This window comes from Lepisma saccharinum, chromosome 2 (assembly GCF_977018435.1).
Source record: "Lepisma saccharinum chromosome 2, izLepSacc3.1, whole genome shotgun sequence".
Lineage (NCBI taxonomy): Eukaryota > Metazoa > Arthropoda > Insecta > Zygentoma > Lepismatidae > Lepisma > Lepisma saccharinum.
This window is the reverse complement of record NC_139230.1, coordinates 151,466,144-151,483,314: the sequence shown is the minus strand read 5'-3', so window position 1 is coordinate 151,483,314 and position 17,171 is coordinate 151,466,144. Positions and strand designations below refer to the sequence as shown.

Sequence of the window (17,171 nt, the reverse complement as noted above, 5' to 3'; positions counted from 1 at the left end):
CTGAACCCTAGTTATCATGCTTGTAACTGGCAGTAGTTGGGAGAGAGACAAAAAAAAGCAAAATACAAACAAATGCTCACCTAGCATAGCAGACCTAACGTACTCTAAATGGATTAAAAAATAATCTATAAAACTAAATTCCATGGCACAACAGCTGTGGGCCAAGGTCTGCGAAACAGCTTCTAATTGATTGATGTCACACATCAAGTCCCATCCTTGCTGTTTTCCGGCATTTTTCTTTTGTGCAAGCCAAGGCAAGACGAAAGAGAGGAGGGAGAAGCAACATTTTAATTATTTTTACATACATTCAAGCAAAAGGCAATTCACTAGTCGAGTACCAAGCTAAAATAGATTTGAGTATTACATGATATGTTCCTTAATCTCCCACCAGTTTTATTGTTCCGATTGCTATGGTGTTGATGGGCATTTGTGCAGCCAATAGCAAAGATAATAGTAGGCAAATTGTCCATCACTATTTTCATTCTTTTTTATTCTGCAACATGTGTTGGTTTAGGAAATCGAATTCTATTGACGCGAGGCAGATGTTATCCTCTGTTTTGACATGTTTATTTCAATTCTTGAAACATCACAGAAAACAGACTGAATGAAAATAGCGATATCCAATTCGCTTGCTATTAGCTTTTGCTTTAAGTGTATCAAGTATAAGGAGAAAATGCTCGTTGTCCCATTCTGCAATATGATTCATAAAGCTGACTTCAAAATCGAGATTGCTACACTGTCGACATGAGACACGGAGACCAGGAAGTACAGGGCATGGACGTCCGGAAAGGATAGGGGGGGGGGGGTTAAAAATGGAAGTCAACCAAACATTGTATATTTCAAACATATCATTTCATTTCAGACAAAATAATATATTTTAATTATTATAAACATGATAACTTCAAATTGAAGCAATGTTTTTGAGGGGATAGTACTGGCGGATCCGAAATCCGGATCCGGTTGGTTCCGGATCCTAAAATTTTTCGGATCCGGATCTGCGGATCCGGAATTTTCAGATCCGGATCCGGATCCAGAACTTTCGGATCCGGATCCGCGGATCCGGAATTTTCAGATTCGGATCCAGAACTTTCGGATCCGGATCCAGAATTTTCGGATCCGGTACTTTCAGATCCGGATCAGGTACGTTCGGATCCGGATCCGTTTTGCCATCCCACATGCGCTTCTTTGGAAAGTAAGAATGTGCTTATAACATATTGTTACCTGCTAATATACATATATATATAATATACATACACATATATATATGTGTGTGCTCGCGTGCGCGATTTGTAATTAATTAATACACTTACTTACTAGGGAGGTCTAAGTCTCCCCCTCCGATTTCCATGAAACTTGGCAGGTGTATAGAGCCCCCCCCCCTCAAATGTCAAGATGAGGAGAAATTGAAGTGGGGATCTGACCCCGAAACCACGTAAATATGGCATAGGAAGAAACAGGGGGCATACGGCCTCTCTATACACCTGTCAAATTTCATGGGAATCGGAGGGGGACACAGGGGTCAGATGATTCCCACGGCAATTTGTCCTAATCTTGACATTTGAGGCGGGTTTTGCCCCCTAAAACAGTATTTTAGCCGAAACAAAAAAACACGTATTTCTTCCTTTGGGCCCCTCTATACACCTGCGAAGTTTCATGAAAATCGGAGGGGAACACAGGGGTCAGATCCTTACTTCAATTTGTCCTCATCTTGACATTTGAGGGGATTTTGCCCCCTGAAACAGTTTTTAGCTCAAACAAAAAAACACGTAATTCTTCCTTCGGGCCCCTCTATACACCTGCCACGTTTCATGGAAATCGGAGGGGAACTCAGGGGTCAGATCCCCACTTCAATTTGTCCTCATCTTGACATTTGAGAGGAGGTTGCCCCCTAGAACAAATTTTTTGCCGAAACAAAAAAACACGTATTTCTTCATTTGGGCCCGTTTATACACACACCTGCCAAGTTTCATGGAAATCTGAGGGGGACACAGGGGTCAGATCCCCACTTCAATTTGTCCTCATCTTGACAATTCAGTGGGTTTCGCCATATAAAACCGTTTTTTAGCTGAAACAAAAAAACACTTATTTCTTCCATTGGGCCCCACTATACACCTGCCAAGTTTTATGGAAATGGGAGGGACACAGGGGTCAGATCCTCACTTCAATTTGTCCTCATCTTGACATTTGAGGGGGTTTTGCCCCCTAAAACAGTTTTTAGCTCAAACAAAAAAAACACGTAATTCTTCCTTCAGGCCCCTCTATACACCTGCCACGTTTCATGGAAATCGGAGGGGAACTCAGGGGTCAGATCCCCACTTCAATTTGTCCTCATCTTGACATTTGAGAGGAGGTTGCCCCCTAGAACAAATTTTTTGCCGAAACAAAAAAACACGTATTTCTTCATTTGGGCCCGTTTATACACACACCTGCCAAGTTTCGTGGAAATCTGAGGGGGACACAGGGGTCAGATCCCCACTTCAATTTGTCCTCATCTTGACAATTCAGTGGGTTTCGCCCTGTAAAACCGTTTTTTAGCTGAAACAAAAAAAAACATGTATTTCTTCCTTTGGGCCCCACTATACACCTGCCAAGTTTCATGGAAATCGGAGGGGGACACATAAATCAAATGCCCACTTAAATTTGTCCTCATATTGACATTTGAGGGGGGGTTGCCCCCTAAAATCGTTTTTTAGCCGAAACAAAAAAAACACGTATTTCTTCATTTGGGCCCGTTTATACACACACCTACCAAGTATCATGGAAATCGGAGGGGGACACAGGGGTCAGATCCTCACTTCAATTTGTCCTCATCTTGACATTTGAGGGGGTTTTGCCCCCTAAAACCGTTTTTTAGCTGAAACAAAAAAAACACTTATTTCTTCCATTGGGCCCCACTATACACCTGCCAAGTTTTATGGAAATGGGAGAGATACAGGGGTCAGATCCTCACTTCAATTTGTCCTCATCTTGACATTTGAGGGGGTTTTGCCCCATAAAACCGTTTTTTAGCTGAAACAAAAAAAAACACGTATTTCTTCATTTGGGCCCGTTTATACACACACCTGCCAAGTATCATGGAAATCGGAGGGGGGACACAGGGTCAGATCGTCACTTCAATTTGTCCTCATCTTGACATTTGAGGGGGTTTTGCCCCCTAAAACCGTTTTTTATCTGAAACAAAAAACACGTATTTCTTCCATTGGGCTCCACTATACACCTGCCAAGTTTCATGGAAATCGGAAAGACACAGGGGTCAGACCCGGATCCGAAACTTTCAGACCCGGATCCGGATCCGCGGATCCGGAACTCTCGGATCCGGATCCAGATCCGAAACTTTCAGACCCGGATCCGGATCCGCGGATCCGGAACTCTCGGATCCGGAATTTTCGGATCCGGAATTTTCGGAACCGGATCCAGATCCGTAACTTTTGGGTCCGGATCCGGATCCGAATGGATCCGGATTTTTCGGATCAGGATCCGTTTGGCCATCCCTAGTACTATTATGAGGGAAATGTGTCGCGTTTGCACCCCTGAAAAAAAACCTTGTTTGCCCCTCCCTGAAAAAAATCCTACGATCGTCCATGGTACAGGGTGGTTATAATTAAAGTTTCGCTTATAGTCTTCTGGAGCGCTTTCGAAGCATCGGATTGCGGTGAAACGTGGTACAGGGGCGATTTATCCATGGTGAAGTGAATGGTGATTTTAAAATGTTCAAATTTCCACCACTAGGTGGAAATGTGGCACTGTAATGTGGTTGGTTTGATTTTTGTTATTTATCGTCGTTTTTTGCCACCTTTGGCTAATCGCGAATATGAGGATGAGTGATGATATGATGAAATTGATGAAGGGGCACACACTAAGAACACCCTTGCCCAGGCCTGGATTCGAACCCGGGACCCCTGGCGTCGTAGCGTGCTCTGATAACTATCTGTCACGGAAGTCGGCGCTCAAATCGGGTGCACAATGAACACAATTCTGCTGCTGAGTCAATCACACCGTCTTAGGGTTCCAAAGGTCCATTGATGTCGATAGCGCATATATTGAACACTGCTGCACTGACATAAAATAAAAATGAAGCCGGTCTTGCCGATTTCTCAGAGGCCTGTCTCAAAGGGTATGTTCTCGAATTTTGCAACTCAGTCTCTACTCACCACCAAATGTTCGAAGCCCTTGATGTGCAAATTGTTAGGTGGGGGATGTTAGCTCGAGCCTTTGCGGACAGATGAGATGCTTCTATGGTAAACTTTCTTGCATTCAGAGACAGGTGCGATCATTCTTAACTGTAGGTTCAATCATGATTAGCCGTTCTGTGCATAAAATGGACTTAATACACAACCCTGTCCACTTTTTACACATAGGTTTTAGAGAATGGCCGAATACCTCCATAGCAAGCCAGCCAGCCGGCAACATGAAACGAAAAACTTGGAAATTATAGGCGTTATTCCTAAGTTTACAAACGGGTTAAGCGATTTTTGTCAAGGGTCTAATAGACTTCCAGTTTTACGTGTGGAACAAGGCATAGTATATTCATAACACTTTCCATTCCTTAGCGAATTTGTTTCCCCAAGAGCAAATACTTTAGCCTGATTGAATATGTTAGGGTAGCTAATTTAATTGAAATTTTTTTTTAAAAATGAATTTATTCAATGATGTGCCGATCGAATCCAATGTTTATAAAGGGGGACGATTGACTAGTGACGTATGAGGAAAACCTGTAATAGGGTGTCTATATCTGGTATACCAAAATAAGAAATCCAAAATTCCTGACTTTTTCATGACTAATTCTTGACTTTTTCTTGACCTTTTTTTCGTTTTTCTTAACCTTTATTTATTCAACTCCTACTGGGTGAGTCTTTTAAAAGAGGCCCGGTGGAAAATGTGCTCCTTGCTTGTAGGCAACCCTGGTACACCGAAGAGAAGAGCGGGGCAGAGAACAGTCCAGGATATATCATGTCATGTCATGTTGTTGAATATGCTTGACACCGATATCCTGGACTGTTCTCTAACCCGCTCTTCTCTTCGGTGTACCAAGGTTGCCTACATACAAGGAGCGCATTTTCCACGGGGCCTCTTTTAAAAGACTCACCCAGTACTTAGGTGAACTTTGAAATTAGCTATTAAGAAAATAAATATCCACTTAATGAAAAACTCCTACCAAAATGCCAGTTAAGTTGAAAACTGTAGCTGTATTTAACAAGAGAATTAGACTTGCTTTAGCTATTAATTCTTCCTGGATTGCATTTGGCAGACTAGCGAGGCTCTGGCATCTCGACTCACAGCCAATTTAATCTTATGTGGGGTTCGTGTAGGTCACCGCTATATATTTGTGATTATCTTACCACCATTGATCCTCATCTTCGCGATTAGCCAAAGGGGCAGAAAAGTGACGTAAAATAAACTAAATCAGTCATTGAGATAGCAAAAATTCTGCCCTGTGTAACTGCAGCAGACACGTGATTCCTGAATCGGCAGCAAGTATTGTTTTCTAGAATATTACAATTACAAAAATGAATCGTTCTACTCGCGTTCTATTGTGCCGCAGTGTACAATGATACTTTGATTCCTACCACGATCCCAATATATTCAATAAAATACTAAAGAGAAAGAATTGGCTGACAGGTGGAGCAAATTGGGGTTCGTATCCTTGGTAAGAGACAGACAAGCATATTTTCATTCACTGCCATGATTCATCCCACGTGGCGGAAATCCTAACGATGTAAATACATGGTGTAAAATGTAAGACAAGTTAACAAAGAGGAATCGTACATTCGGTCAAAACACGTAGAAGCAGTGAAGGATTCATAAACGTAAGAGTAGATGCATCCGAAGTTAAATTGGTACGGGTTTGCTTTTCAAGATAATCGGGACTGGGCTTACAATTCAAACTGGTATCCGAACCACTGTTCAATATGCCTCCACAGGATTCGAATCTGAGGTCCCTTGGTTGAATGGAGGTAACATTAACCAGTATGATATCGAGGAGGTCCGAGATTAAGTTGGTGGAGACAACAAGAGAACCATGTTTTTTGTCCTTGCATCTACACTATAGCACAATCGACTTAGATTTCACACCCACAAGCAGAGAAGCGGGCCTTCGTGGTGAAGTTGGTCTGCATAACGTGTTACGAAGCTAGGGCTCAGGTCCGAACCCTGCGTAATGCACGGATGGGCAAAGTTTTTCTCGACATCCATTCATCAGTTCGTCCTTCCCCCCTCATCGTCGCGATAAACCAAAGAGGTACAAAAGTTACGTTAAATAACCAAAATAGAAAGAAAGACATGCAAAGGAATCTCCTCCTGCAACGTTGATGTTCTTGAGTTTAAGTCCACGTTGTGCACTGAAAGGCTAATCAGGACTGGGCCTACAGTTTAAACAGGGTACCGAACTTGGAACCCCTTGATTACAAAACGACCACGTTACCACTATGCCAGGGGAGAGACTGCACAACGTTGATTTGCTTTGATTTCACTTGCTTTATTTTACTTCGCTTTTTGTGCCACTTTTGGCTAATTTGCGAAGATGGTGATGAGTGATGATATGATGAAATTAATGAATGGACACTCACAAATATCCATGCCCAGGCCAGGATTCGAACCCGGGACCCCTGGCGTCGTAGGCACAACGTTGAGAATGAACTAGTATTAAGATCAGTTTTCAGACAACACACAGTGGTGTTATATACAGTGTCTGTTTTGATGTGCTTATACCATATGTGTAGCTTTGAATTAATTTTAATTAAAATTCACAAAAGAGTGTGTTTTGCATTAGAGGGGGAAATAAATAAAAATTGTAGAACACGAATAATGCTGTGAAACAATATACATTGTAGATTCATTGATTTGAGAAAATGAGGAAAAATAGCCCCTAACACCCACCCTCTCCGCCACTCTCAACACTACATTTTCATGTACTCTAACATTTGAACACATCTGTTTCGTGGAAATATATTCTGTAAAAATGTATTTTAAAAATTTCCCGAAGAAATTGAGGATCAATCGTGTATTGTTCAAAATGAAATGTAAGTTGCAACAGTACATATAAATTTGTGTTCTTGTTTTGTACACACACTCGAAATTTTCATTGTGTTATGTACAGAGAGGCTTAATGGGATTGAACCTACAGACTTCCTTTGTTTCCTTTGATTTGCTTTATTTTACTTCGCTTTTCGTGTCACTTTCGGCTAATTTGCGAAGATGGGGATAAGAGATGACATGTTGAAATTAATGAATGGACACTCACAAACATCCATGCCCAGGCCAGGATTTGGACCCGGGACCTCAACCTACAGATTAAAGGAGAGATCCAAACCACTGATAAATTGCACCGTTGAGACTCGAGAAGGCCGTCTCTTAATGCATAAATGCGCACATACGTACACATATGGGACTACATCAAGTGCTAATTTTAAAAAAAATAATTAGAAAGGGGAAAGTTTCAAGACCCAAATTTACTTTTCGTACAGTATATGGTTTGGGACAACTGTCCAACAGCATCAGTACCATTCGCTAATATTATCTACATGCTTTCCTACCATGTACTCTTAAAAAGCAAAGGCAAGTACTCGTTCTCCAAAATAGTATTTCCTTTTGTGTAGTTCGATTAACAGAACGGAATTATTGAAAAGTCACGTTAAAGTCAAAATTACATAATATTTGCGAAGACATAGTAAATCCCATTCATACCACTCTACTTCACTCAACAAGATATATAAAATTTAAACATATGGTAGTACAATACCTTTTCGTTATGAACAGAAGTTTTTTGGCACTGGACATATTTAACACACAGGACGACCCAACATAATTTTATGTTGATTGCAGAGGTTGTTTTTCTAATCAAATACAATAAATACCGGAAGGAAGAATAATGTTGAGAGAGGGCTAAAGGAAATTTGCAAGGATGATAACATTACATTGACCTTGCCCAGAGTACACAGATGAAAGGCTTTGCCGTGGCAATAAACCTGCGGGTTTAGGAATGTCAGAGAGTTGATCCACAGTAACTTTGTATGTCGTTCTCAATATTTTCCTCGAATGCTTTTTGAAGTGACAATATGATTCAGCGAGTCAGCAAGTAAGTAATTTGTACACGCCATGCATTTCTGAAAGATGAAAAATGAACTATGGAAGATCACATATGAAACGGATAATAACGGGTAAACTTTAGTTAACAATAACATCGCCTGAAATGGCCAAGGTAAAAACAGAAAATATGACCTTGCATATGCTCGAACGAGCGTCCTCTCAAATAAGAGTCCCTGCTGTACATGACGGTGTAATGACAAAAAAGCATGGAAAAACTGTGTACGTTTTAACGTCACATTTGTATCAAGTCCCATTCATTTCCCCTTCCTCTGAACTCCCATTAAAAACAACTACACATTTTCACCAAAATCGTAAGTTCAATGAGTAAAGAGACTAGTATATTTTTTACACACATTTTCCCAGGAAATAGCATAATATTATTGTCGCGGCACGTTATGCAACTGCATTAACAGACACAGGTCCAGTCAATGTGCTCTTGACATTCAAACAGACATGCAAACATCCATACAGACATCATTTTCCCTGTATATCATGCCACCCGTTCCACAACCATTCGGATAAAAACTGTCACATAGCATCCTACTTACAATCCCACATGTCGTCTTAATTTTCTGCTTCAATACCACACCGGCAAGCTGTACACCAACACCGTTCACTGACTCTCACAACCAAGATGGCAGGCCGAGTATTGATTTTTGTTCAGTGAGCCAAAAATAGTCATCCATCTCTCTCTCTCTCTCTCTCTCTCTCTCCCTCTCTCTCTCCCTCTCTCTCTCCCTCTCTCTCTCTTTCTTTGGCAAGCTACACGTGAGAAGGATATCCAACAAACAATTAACACAAATGAAAAAAATATGTTTCCTTCTTGCACTAAACATTCTACAGCAGCGCCACGTAAAATATAATTTCTGAACACCTCATAATCCAGGATACGGTACACAAAAGTTTAAAGTTCAGTTCTCGAATGGCGTAACACTGTGAACAAACGAAAAAATATGGGAGTTGAAAATGGTTCAAGTCACTCTCACCGATGTTACGACATGATATCTGTATTTGTATATGATTTTTTTCCGGCTGTCACGATTTCTATCCAGTGAAACAAGCTGTGTCTTTTGCTGAACCTTTTAAAAACTAAGACAAAAATAGCTTTGTTTTATATAAATAATAATAATAATAATATATTATATACATTTATTCCACTGATATTACTCAATAATCAATTAGAAACAGTTGAACACACCAAGGAGTTTATATTTATCCAGCCCTCTCAGACACGTGTAAGGAATTTTATTAGGGATGGTTGTAAAATAATGAAACTAGGTTTTTGATACTGTGCGAATAAATCAATAATGCCACAACGAATGAACACCATAGTAAGCACACCAGAAAAAGGCAGGATTATTATAAATAATTAGCCGCGGTGAAACAGCTGGTGAGATGCCCGACTACCAGGCTGGAGAGACGGGTTCGATCCCGAAATGAAGTTTTCCGTCGATGTATCTGCACAAACTGCTCCGAGTCTCACGCGATTTCTTATTAACATAGCGCCTGGAGTGTGGTGCTTATCACACCACATCCACTACCGTCGTTTTGAACACGGGAACCTTGGTGGCGAGAGCGAAAGGCCATCGATAAATCGTTAAGCTTTATATTCACATCCACGGTGTAATAGTGGCAAGGTGAGACAACTTCCTTTTTTTTTATTAGTTCAGGAAAATAAAACAGAACTACAGCCTTTCCATCGCAATCTGCTCTACGGGAAGTACATTCATTTCATGCGCTGTAGCACTTTGGGATTAAGACGCAATGATTATGTTGCGTCTAGATGAAGAAGGGATGCCATCAACCGTTAGTAACTTCACCCTTATGCGTGGAATTAGAAATTTCCTTGGTGATCGTTAATTGCAGTTGTAGTTTAGTTTATACAAATTTGTATTAGAATCAGGAACGACGCCAGGAGGAGGGAGAGCAGCCCCAAAGTTTATTTTTAAGTCCATTTAATTGGCAGATAAGCTAATCGTGACTGGGCCTACAGTTTAAGGTGTGATACGAACCACTTTGCAATAGGCTCCATCAGGCAGAGGCCGTTCCCGGCCGATCACTCTACCAAAAAAAAACACCTTGATAAAATTGTTCTTTCAGCCAAAATGCGCGTTTCTGTATAGTATTTAAGGAAGGACTAAAATGTGACTGCCCTCCCTGTAAAATACTCTTCTACTCTATATTTCCTTTCCTTTATTCATTTCTTTTTTGTGTGTGTAGTAACTGATCAGAATCCGTAAAATGATAATTGTTTCAACAAATCTCTAGTTAGTTTTACACAAGCACAAAAAACAGCGTGACCTACTAAGGTTTATTTTATTTCCATAGTTCGGAATGGAAATAGAAATTATAACGGGATACGGAACACAAAGTGGTGTGAACACCAAGAAACAAACTCGTGTCCCTTGACTTAAGAAAAAACAGAGAGAAAAACGATAACACAGACTAGAGGAGAAAGTCTACAAAAAATAATTGGGAACTGTACCTGTTGCCTGCATCTACTGAGAAAATTCCGGATTGCTAGTTTTGCTGACCAAGATTGATTGATTTATTGAGTTGGTGTTTGAAGTCCACTTTATGCACAGTAAGGCTAATCGGGACTGGACCTATAGTTTTAAGTAGAATCCGAACTATTGTGCCATGTGCTTGCTGACCAAGAATATGAGCCCATAAAATGTCGCTTCTTTAACTTCGGCCATACAATCGCTATTTTCTAAATCTATTAAGGGCTGCACATAGTCCCTACTAGGGATGGCCAAACGGATCCGGATCCGGATCCAAAAGTTACGGATCTGGAACCGGATCCGAAAATTCCGGATCCGGGTCTGAAAGTTTCGGATCTGGATCCGGATCCGAAAATTTCGGATCTCAATCCCATTATACGTAATATTACCACACCTTAAAAGGTATTATGATCTTCGATTACAAAGAAATTTTTCATTAGTTAGTCCTACAAGAATTTTTTTTTCAAGTGTTGTTCCTAAAATACTTTGCTACGCATCGGCTAACACACTCGTGCACAAAAATAATCTTACTTGTTTAATATAAAATGTCAGAGGTGATTTTGTAAATGCCATTGAAACTAATATGTATTCATTCGAATGTATTGGAAATGAAAACACACATAAATGTGAGACATTCAATTCCAGGATGAAACCTTTAACACATAGGAACAAGACAGAAATGTTATACAAAAATTATACAATTGTTCTACAGTTACAGTTTTACAAATTAAAATAAAACATTATAATATATGCAGTGTTATATAATTACAAAGTATAAGACTAACAAGGGAGGTTATCTAAGTGTCCCCCTCCGATTTCCATGAAACTTGGCAGGCGTATAGTGGGGCCCAAAGGAAGAAATAAGTGTTTTTTTGTTTCAGCTAAAAAACGGTTTTAGGGGGCAAAACACCCTCAAAAGTCAAGATGAGGACAAATTGAAGTGAGGATCTGACCCCTGTGTCCCTCCGAGTTCCATGAAACTTGGCAGGTGTATAAACGGGCTCAAAGGAAGAAATACGTGTTTTTTTGTTTCAGCTAAAAAACTGTTTTAGGGGGCAACCCCCTTCAAATGTCAATATGAGGACAAATTTAAGTGGGCATTTGACTTATGTGTCCCCCTCCGATTTCCATGAAACTTGGCAGGTGTATAGTGGGGCCCAAAGGAAGAAATACGTGTTTTCTTTGTTTCAGCTAAAAAACTGTTTTACAGGGCAAAACCCACTCAAATGTCAAGATGAGGACATATTGAAGTGAGGATTTGACCCCTGTGTCCGCTCCGATTTCCATGATACTTGGCAGGTGTGTGTATAAACGGGCCCAAAGGAAGAAATACGTGTTTTTTTGTTTCAGCTAAAAAAACGGTTTTAGGGGGCAAAACCCCCTCAAATGTCAAGATGAGGACAAATTGAAATGAGGATCTGACCCCTGTGTCCCTCCGAGTTCCATGAAACTTGGCAGGTGTATAGTGGGGCCCAATGGAAGAAATACGTTTTTTTTTTGTTTCAGCTAAAAAACGGTTTTAGGGGGCAAAACACCCTCAAATGTCAAGATGAGGACAAATTGAAGTGAGGATCTGACCCCTGTGTCCCCCTCTGATTCCCATGATACTTGGCAGGTGTGTGTATAAACGGGCTCAAAGGAAGAAATACGTGCTTTTTGTTTCAGCTAAAAAACTGTTTTAGGGGGCAACCCCCCTCAAATGTCAATATGAGGACAAATTTAAGTGGGCATTTGACTTATGTGTCCCCCTCCGATTTCCATGAAACTTGGCAGGTGTATAGTGGGGCCCAAAGGAAGAAATACGTGTTTTCTTTGTTTCAGCTAAAAAACTGTTTTACAGGGCAAAACCCACTCAAATGTCAAGATGAGGACATATTGAAGTGAGGATTTGACCCCTGTGTCCCCTTCGATTTCCATGATACTTGGCAGGTGTGTGTATAAACGGGTCCAAAGGAAGAAATACGTGTTTTTTTGTTTCAGCTAAAAAAACGGTTTTAGGGGGCTAAACCCCCTCAAATGTCAAGATGAGGACAAATTGAAGTAAGGATCTGACCCCTGTGTCCCCCTCCGATTTTCATGATACTTGGCAGGTGTATAGAGGGGCCCAAAGGAAGAAATACGTGTTTTTTTGTTTCAGCTAAAAACTGTTTTAGGGGGCAAAATCCCCTCAAATGTCAAGATGAGGACAAATTGAAGTAAGGATCTGACCCCTGTGTCCCCCTCCGATTTTCATGATACTTGGCAGGTGTATAGAGGGGCCCAAAGGAAGAAATACGTGTTTTTTTGTTTCAGCTAAAAAAAACGGTTTTAGGGGGCAAAATCCCCTCAAATGTCAAGATGAGGACAAATTGACGTGGGGATCATCTGACCCCTGTGTCACCCTCCGATTCCCATGAAATTTGGCAGGTGTATAGAGAGGCCCTATGCCCCCTGTTTCTTCCTATGCCATATTTACGTGATTTCGGGGTCAGATCCCCACTTCAATTTCTCCTCATCTTGACATTTGAGGGGGAGCCTCTATACACCTGCCAAGTTTCATGGAAATCGGAGGGGGAGACTTAGACCTCCCTTGTCAGTGTATTAATTGCCCGACCCTGTGGCCGAGTGGTTAGCATATCGCGCTGCAACGCCAAGGGTCCCGGGTTCGAATCCCGGTCGGGCATGGTTGTTTGTGAATGTCCATTCGTCAATTTCATCATTTCATCACTCATCCCCATCTTCGCAAATTAGCCAAGAGGCACAAAACGCGACGTAAAATAAACTAAATCAAATCAAAATCAAATCAAAGTCAGTGTATTAATTAATTACAAATCGCGCACGCGCGCACACACACTATATATATGTGTGTATGTATGTATATATTATATATATATATATATATATATATATATATATATATATATATATATATGTGTGTGTGTGTGTGTGTGTGTGTGTGTATTAGCAGGTAACAATATGTTATAAACACATTCTTACTTTCCAAAGAAGCGCATGTGGGATGGCAAAACGGATCCGGATCCAAAAGTACCGGATCCGGATCCGAAAGTTCTGGATCCGGATCCGAAAGTTCTGGATCCGAAAAATTTTAGGATCCGGAACCAACCTGATCAGGATTTCGGATCCGCCAAGTTCCGGATCTGGCCATCCCTAGTCCCCACTGGTTGAAAATCACATGTTTGTATGACGATAGTCAAGTGAGGGCGCCACAAGGGGGAAGAAGTCGACCAGTTCGCCCCCTACTCCACCCCAGCCAACAGAAAAAATAGATAAATATATGCTCGTTTAGCCCAAATATGCATTTTTATATGTGTCTTTAGGGGTTTATTACTACTGGAGCCAGAAAATACTCCCGTCCTCGCTCTGACTCCTTGCGCCAGTCACTAACCACAAATCATCACACTTTGCTTCCCGTCAGTTGGTATTCTCAAAAATATCACTCCGATTTGTGAAGGTAAAGTTACCCAGCGCCCATTATTCCATGCCATGAAGACTGGGCGTGGAGCAGGGCTCCACACATAATGATCTCTGCCATTGAGGATGATGAGATCCCAAGAGCAGCTTTATGCTGTAATAATACAGGGTTATTATAAATGATGGACCCATTTTCAAAACGTCATAGGTAGGGAAGTACAGATCCAAATTGAACAAGTTATATATAGTGGAACCACAAGGAAAGAAACCTGCGCAGACCCCATCGCGCTGGCGGGTGGGGGAAAAAGACAGGAGGAAGAAGCCTTCAGAGTCGCCAACGTCAGTGTTGCCAGACCTATTGATTTCTCGGTAGGATTCCATAATAAACTATTGCTATGGCACCTCCGACGGCCAGCTCAAAAACACGTTTCCTGCTCATCTTTACTTGAACATGGAGTGGAGATGTGGAGTGGAACTCCACTCAGCCGTGAAAAGTGTTGTTTGAACTGTGAAATTATGTCAAACGCTACTCAATTGTGCTAGGACATTATTTTATTACTTTTACTACATTACTATTTTTAGATGGCTGTATTTTATCCCACCCTAAACTCTATTTCTATTTTAGTTATTTTACGTCGCTTTTGTGCCTCTACGGGTAAGTACGACAATATGGATGAATGAAAAACTGATGAAATGGATGAAGTGACACAAACACAGTGAAACGTCCTTGCCTTACGAGGTAGAAACACTGACTTCGTAGCGTGGGCAAATTATGTTATACATGTATGTGTTTGTGGGTGGGTGTGTGTATTTCTAGCAGATGGGGAGGATGGGTGGCACCCTAGCATAAGCGTTGCTATCTTGAATTATTGAGGAAGACATGCTGTCTAATTCACCAAATATATTTCACATACGTAATGCATTTTTTCATTATGGTGCAGGACGCGTGCCCACCCCTATCGATAGCTGCACACGAACACCATCAGAAGGCAAATTGATTTGTTATTGTTAGCATTCGACTTGAAAGATTGTGGAAAATCGCTGACAACGAAAGGCGGCACGTTAGCTTCATCTGTGAACACAACTTTCTACCATTTCCTGTCATAAAAATTCCTCGCGATAATAGAGGCATCCCAACCCCTTGTGTCGATGCTGAGAAAGGGCAAATTTGAGGGTGTTTTCCACGCACCCTCTAACCGGAAAATGCGGAAGAGATGAAAGATGTTGGTCGGTTCCTTCGGGCGGTTTACTTTCTTTTGTTTGAAACATGTCCACTCCTGAAATGGAGATCTTCGGTATATTTTCGCCAAACACAGGGTGCTGGGTTTAGCACCATTGTTACAAAAGTATCTGTGACGTTTACACCGTAAACAATGCGCGCCACTCCCCCTTGCCCCCCCCCCCAGTGCGCACAACTATGCCGCCCTTCCTTCCCCCAAGAACGTCGTTCATCCTCTTCTATTAGATCATCGGATTTTGTAGCAGAACTTCTGGTTTCCAAGGAACAATCTCCCGAATTTTTCAAATCTGACCTGGCAACACTGCCCCGAACACCGATAACGGCAGGGAAGTTGCGCGAACGCTTTGGACGGAAGGTTTTTTTCCTTGTGGTCGAGCTATACCAATGGAAAGAGGAAGGTTCAAAGATCAAAAGTTTCTGGCGGGCAGCGGCCGGCGGCCCGTGGTGGTTGCGGAAGCGGCCGGTAGAGTTCGCGAGAGGACCGTCTCTGTCAGCAGATATGCTTAAGCGTGTGTGGAACGAGTTTGGCTACCGCATCGATGTTTGCCGTGCAGCCAATGGTGGCCACATTGAACATTTATAACAGTTACAAACATTGTGGTAACAAACTTTGAACCTTCCTCTTTCCATTGGTATATAGCTTGTTTACATTGGATTTGTACCTCAATAAATATGATGTTTTGAAAATGGGTCCATCATTTATAATAACGTGGCGGAGTGGTTAGCACAGCTATGGTTCTGGGTTTGAATCTCCGCCTGGGCATGGGTAAAATTAGCCCTGGGCTCACGGCCAATATAATCCTCCGCGAGGCTCGTGTTGTAGCCTGTCCTTGTATGTTTGTGATTGTCCTTTCATCCATTTCACATCACTCATCCTCGCGATTAGCCAAAAGTGGCAGAAAAGCATGAAACAAATCAATCAATCAAACCTATGCCACGCAGTGTCCCCTTGGCGTAGTAGATAGCGCGTAAGACTTCTAATCAAAAGATCGTGGGTTATATCCCCACAAGGGATTTCTATTTTTCCGAGCTACATAGCAAATAAAATGGTATAATATGATTGATTTGGTTTATTCTACTTTGCTGCCACTTTTGGCTAATTGCGAAGATGAGGATGAGTGATGATATGATGAAGAATACCCATACCCAGAACGGGATTCGAACCCGAGATATCTGGAGCCGTAGCGCGCGTGAAAACCACTCCGCGGACTCCCAACAAGTGTTTTCGGGTAACCAACCAGGTTAAACCGGCATTAGAGTCAAACGTTTCGAGCGCATACATTGCTCTCATCTTCAGGAAACCCACGTGGCATCCCTGAAGTGAAAAGTAATGTATGTGTTCGAAACGTTGGACTCTTACGCCGATTTAACCTACCTGGTTCTTCGCGCTTGTGCTGTGTGATGCTACAATATGCATATGACTCACGTAACTTTACCAAACTCGAATATATAACTTATTTGCGTAATTTATCGCACGAACAGCGATGTGCATTAAAAACTAAAAAAAAAACAAAAAAAACACAGTTTTAGTCAGTTTTCAGTCCTCGTGATATGAAAGGTTAGAAACAATTATTTATTCATGGGTGAAGTTCAGCCTGTGACTGCTCTACCACTTAACCCGCAAAACTAATATATCATTAAGAAAGTTTATTTGTTCGTTAATATTAGGTGCATCCAGAAAGTAAGTTTCCCTGGGGTCGTGCACAAAAAGGAAACATTATTTCATTTATTGCCACAGATACAGCACTTGTCCAGTTACTTGTCAACATAATTCCCGCCGGAATTCAGGCACTTGTCATAGCGTGGGACCAACTTCTCTATACCTGAGTCGTAGAAGTCCGCCGCCTGGGCGCCGAACCACTGTGTGACAGCCGTCTGAACCTCTTCGTCGCTGTGAAAATGTTGACCGGACAGGAACTTTTTCAGGTGCA

The 17,171-nt window shown here is 41.5% G+C and overlaps 1 protein-coding gene across 2 annotated transcripts in view; it reads right to left on the bottom strand.

Annotated features, from left to right (window-relative positions):
• Positions 1-17,171, bottom strand: part of LOC145984148 (protein ST7 homolog) — a 147,824-nt gene that overhangs the window by 82,471 nt on the left and 48,182 nt on the right. The window contains exon 1 of one of the 2 annotated variants that reach the window (XM_083117615.1): positions 8,634-8,719. The exons of the other annotated variant lie outside the window; for it this stretch is intronic. Coding sequence (XP_082973741.1) covers positions 8,634-8,643 — 10 coding nt within the window. The 5' untranslated portion in view covers positions 8,644-8,719. Of the gene's footprint in view, positions 1-8,633; positions 8,720-17,171 lie in introns of those variants that run through there. 2 annotated transcript variants of the gene reach the window in all.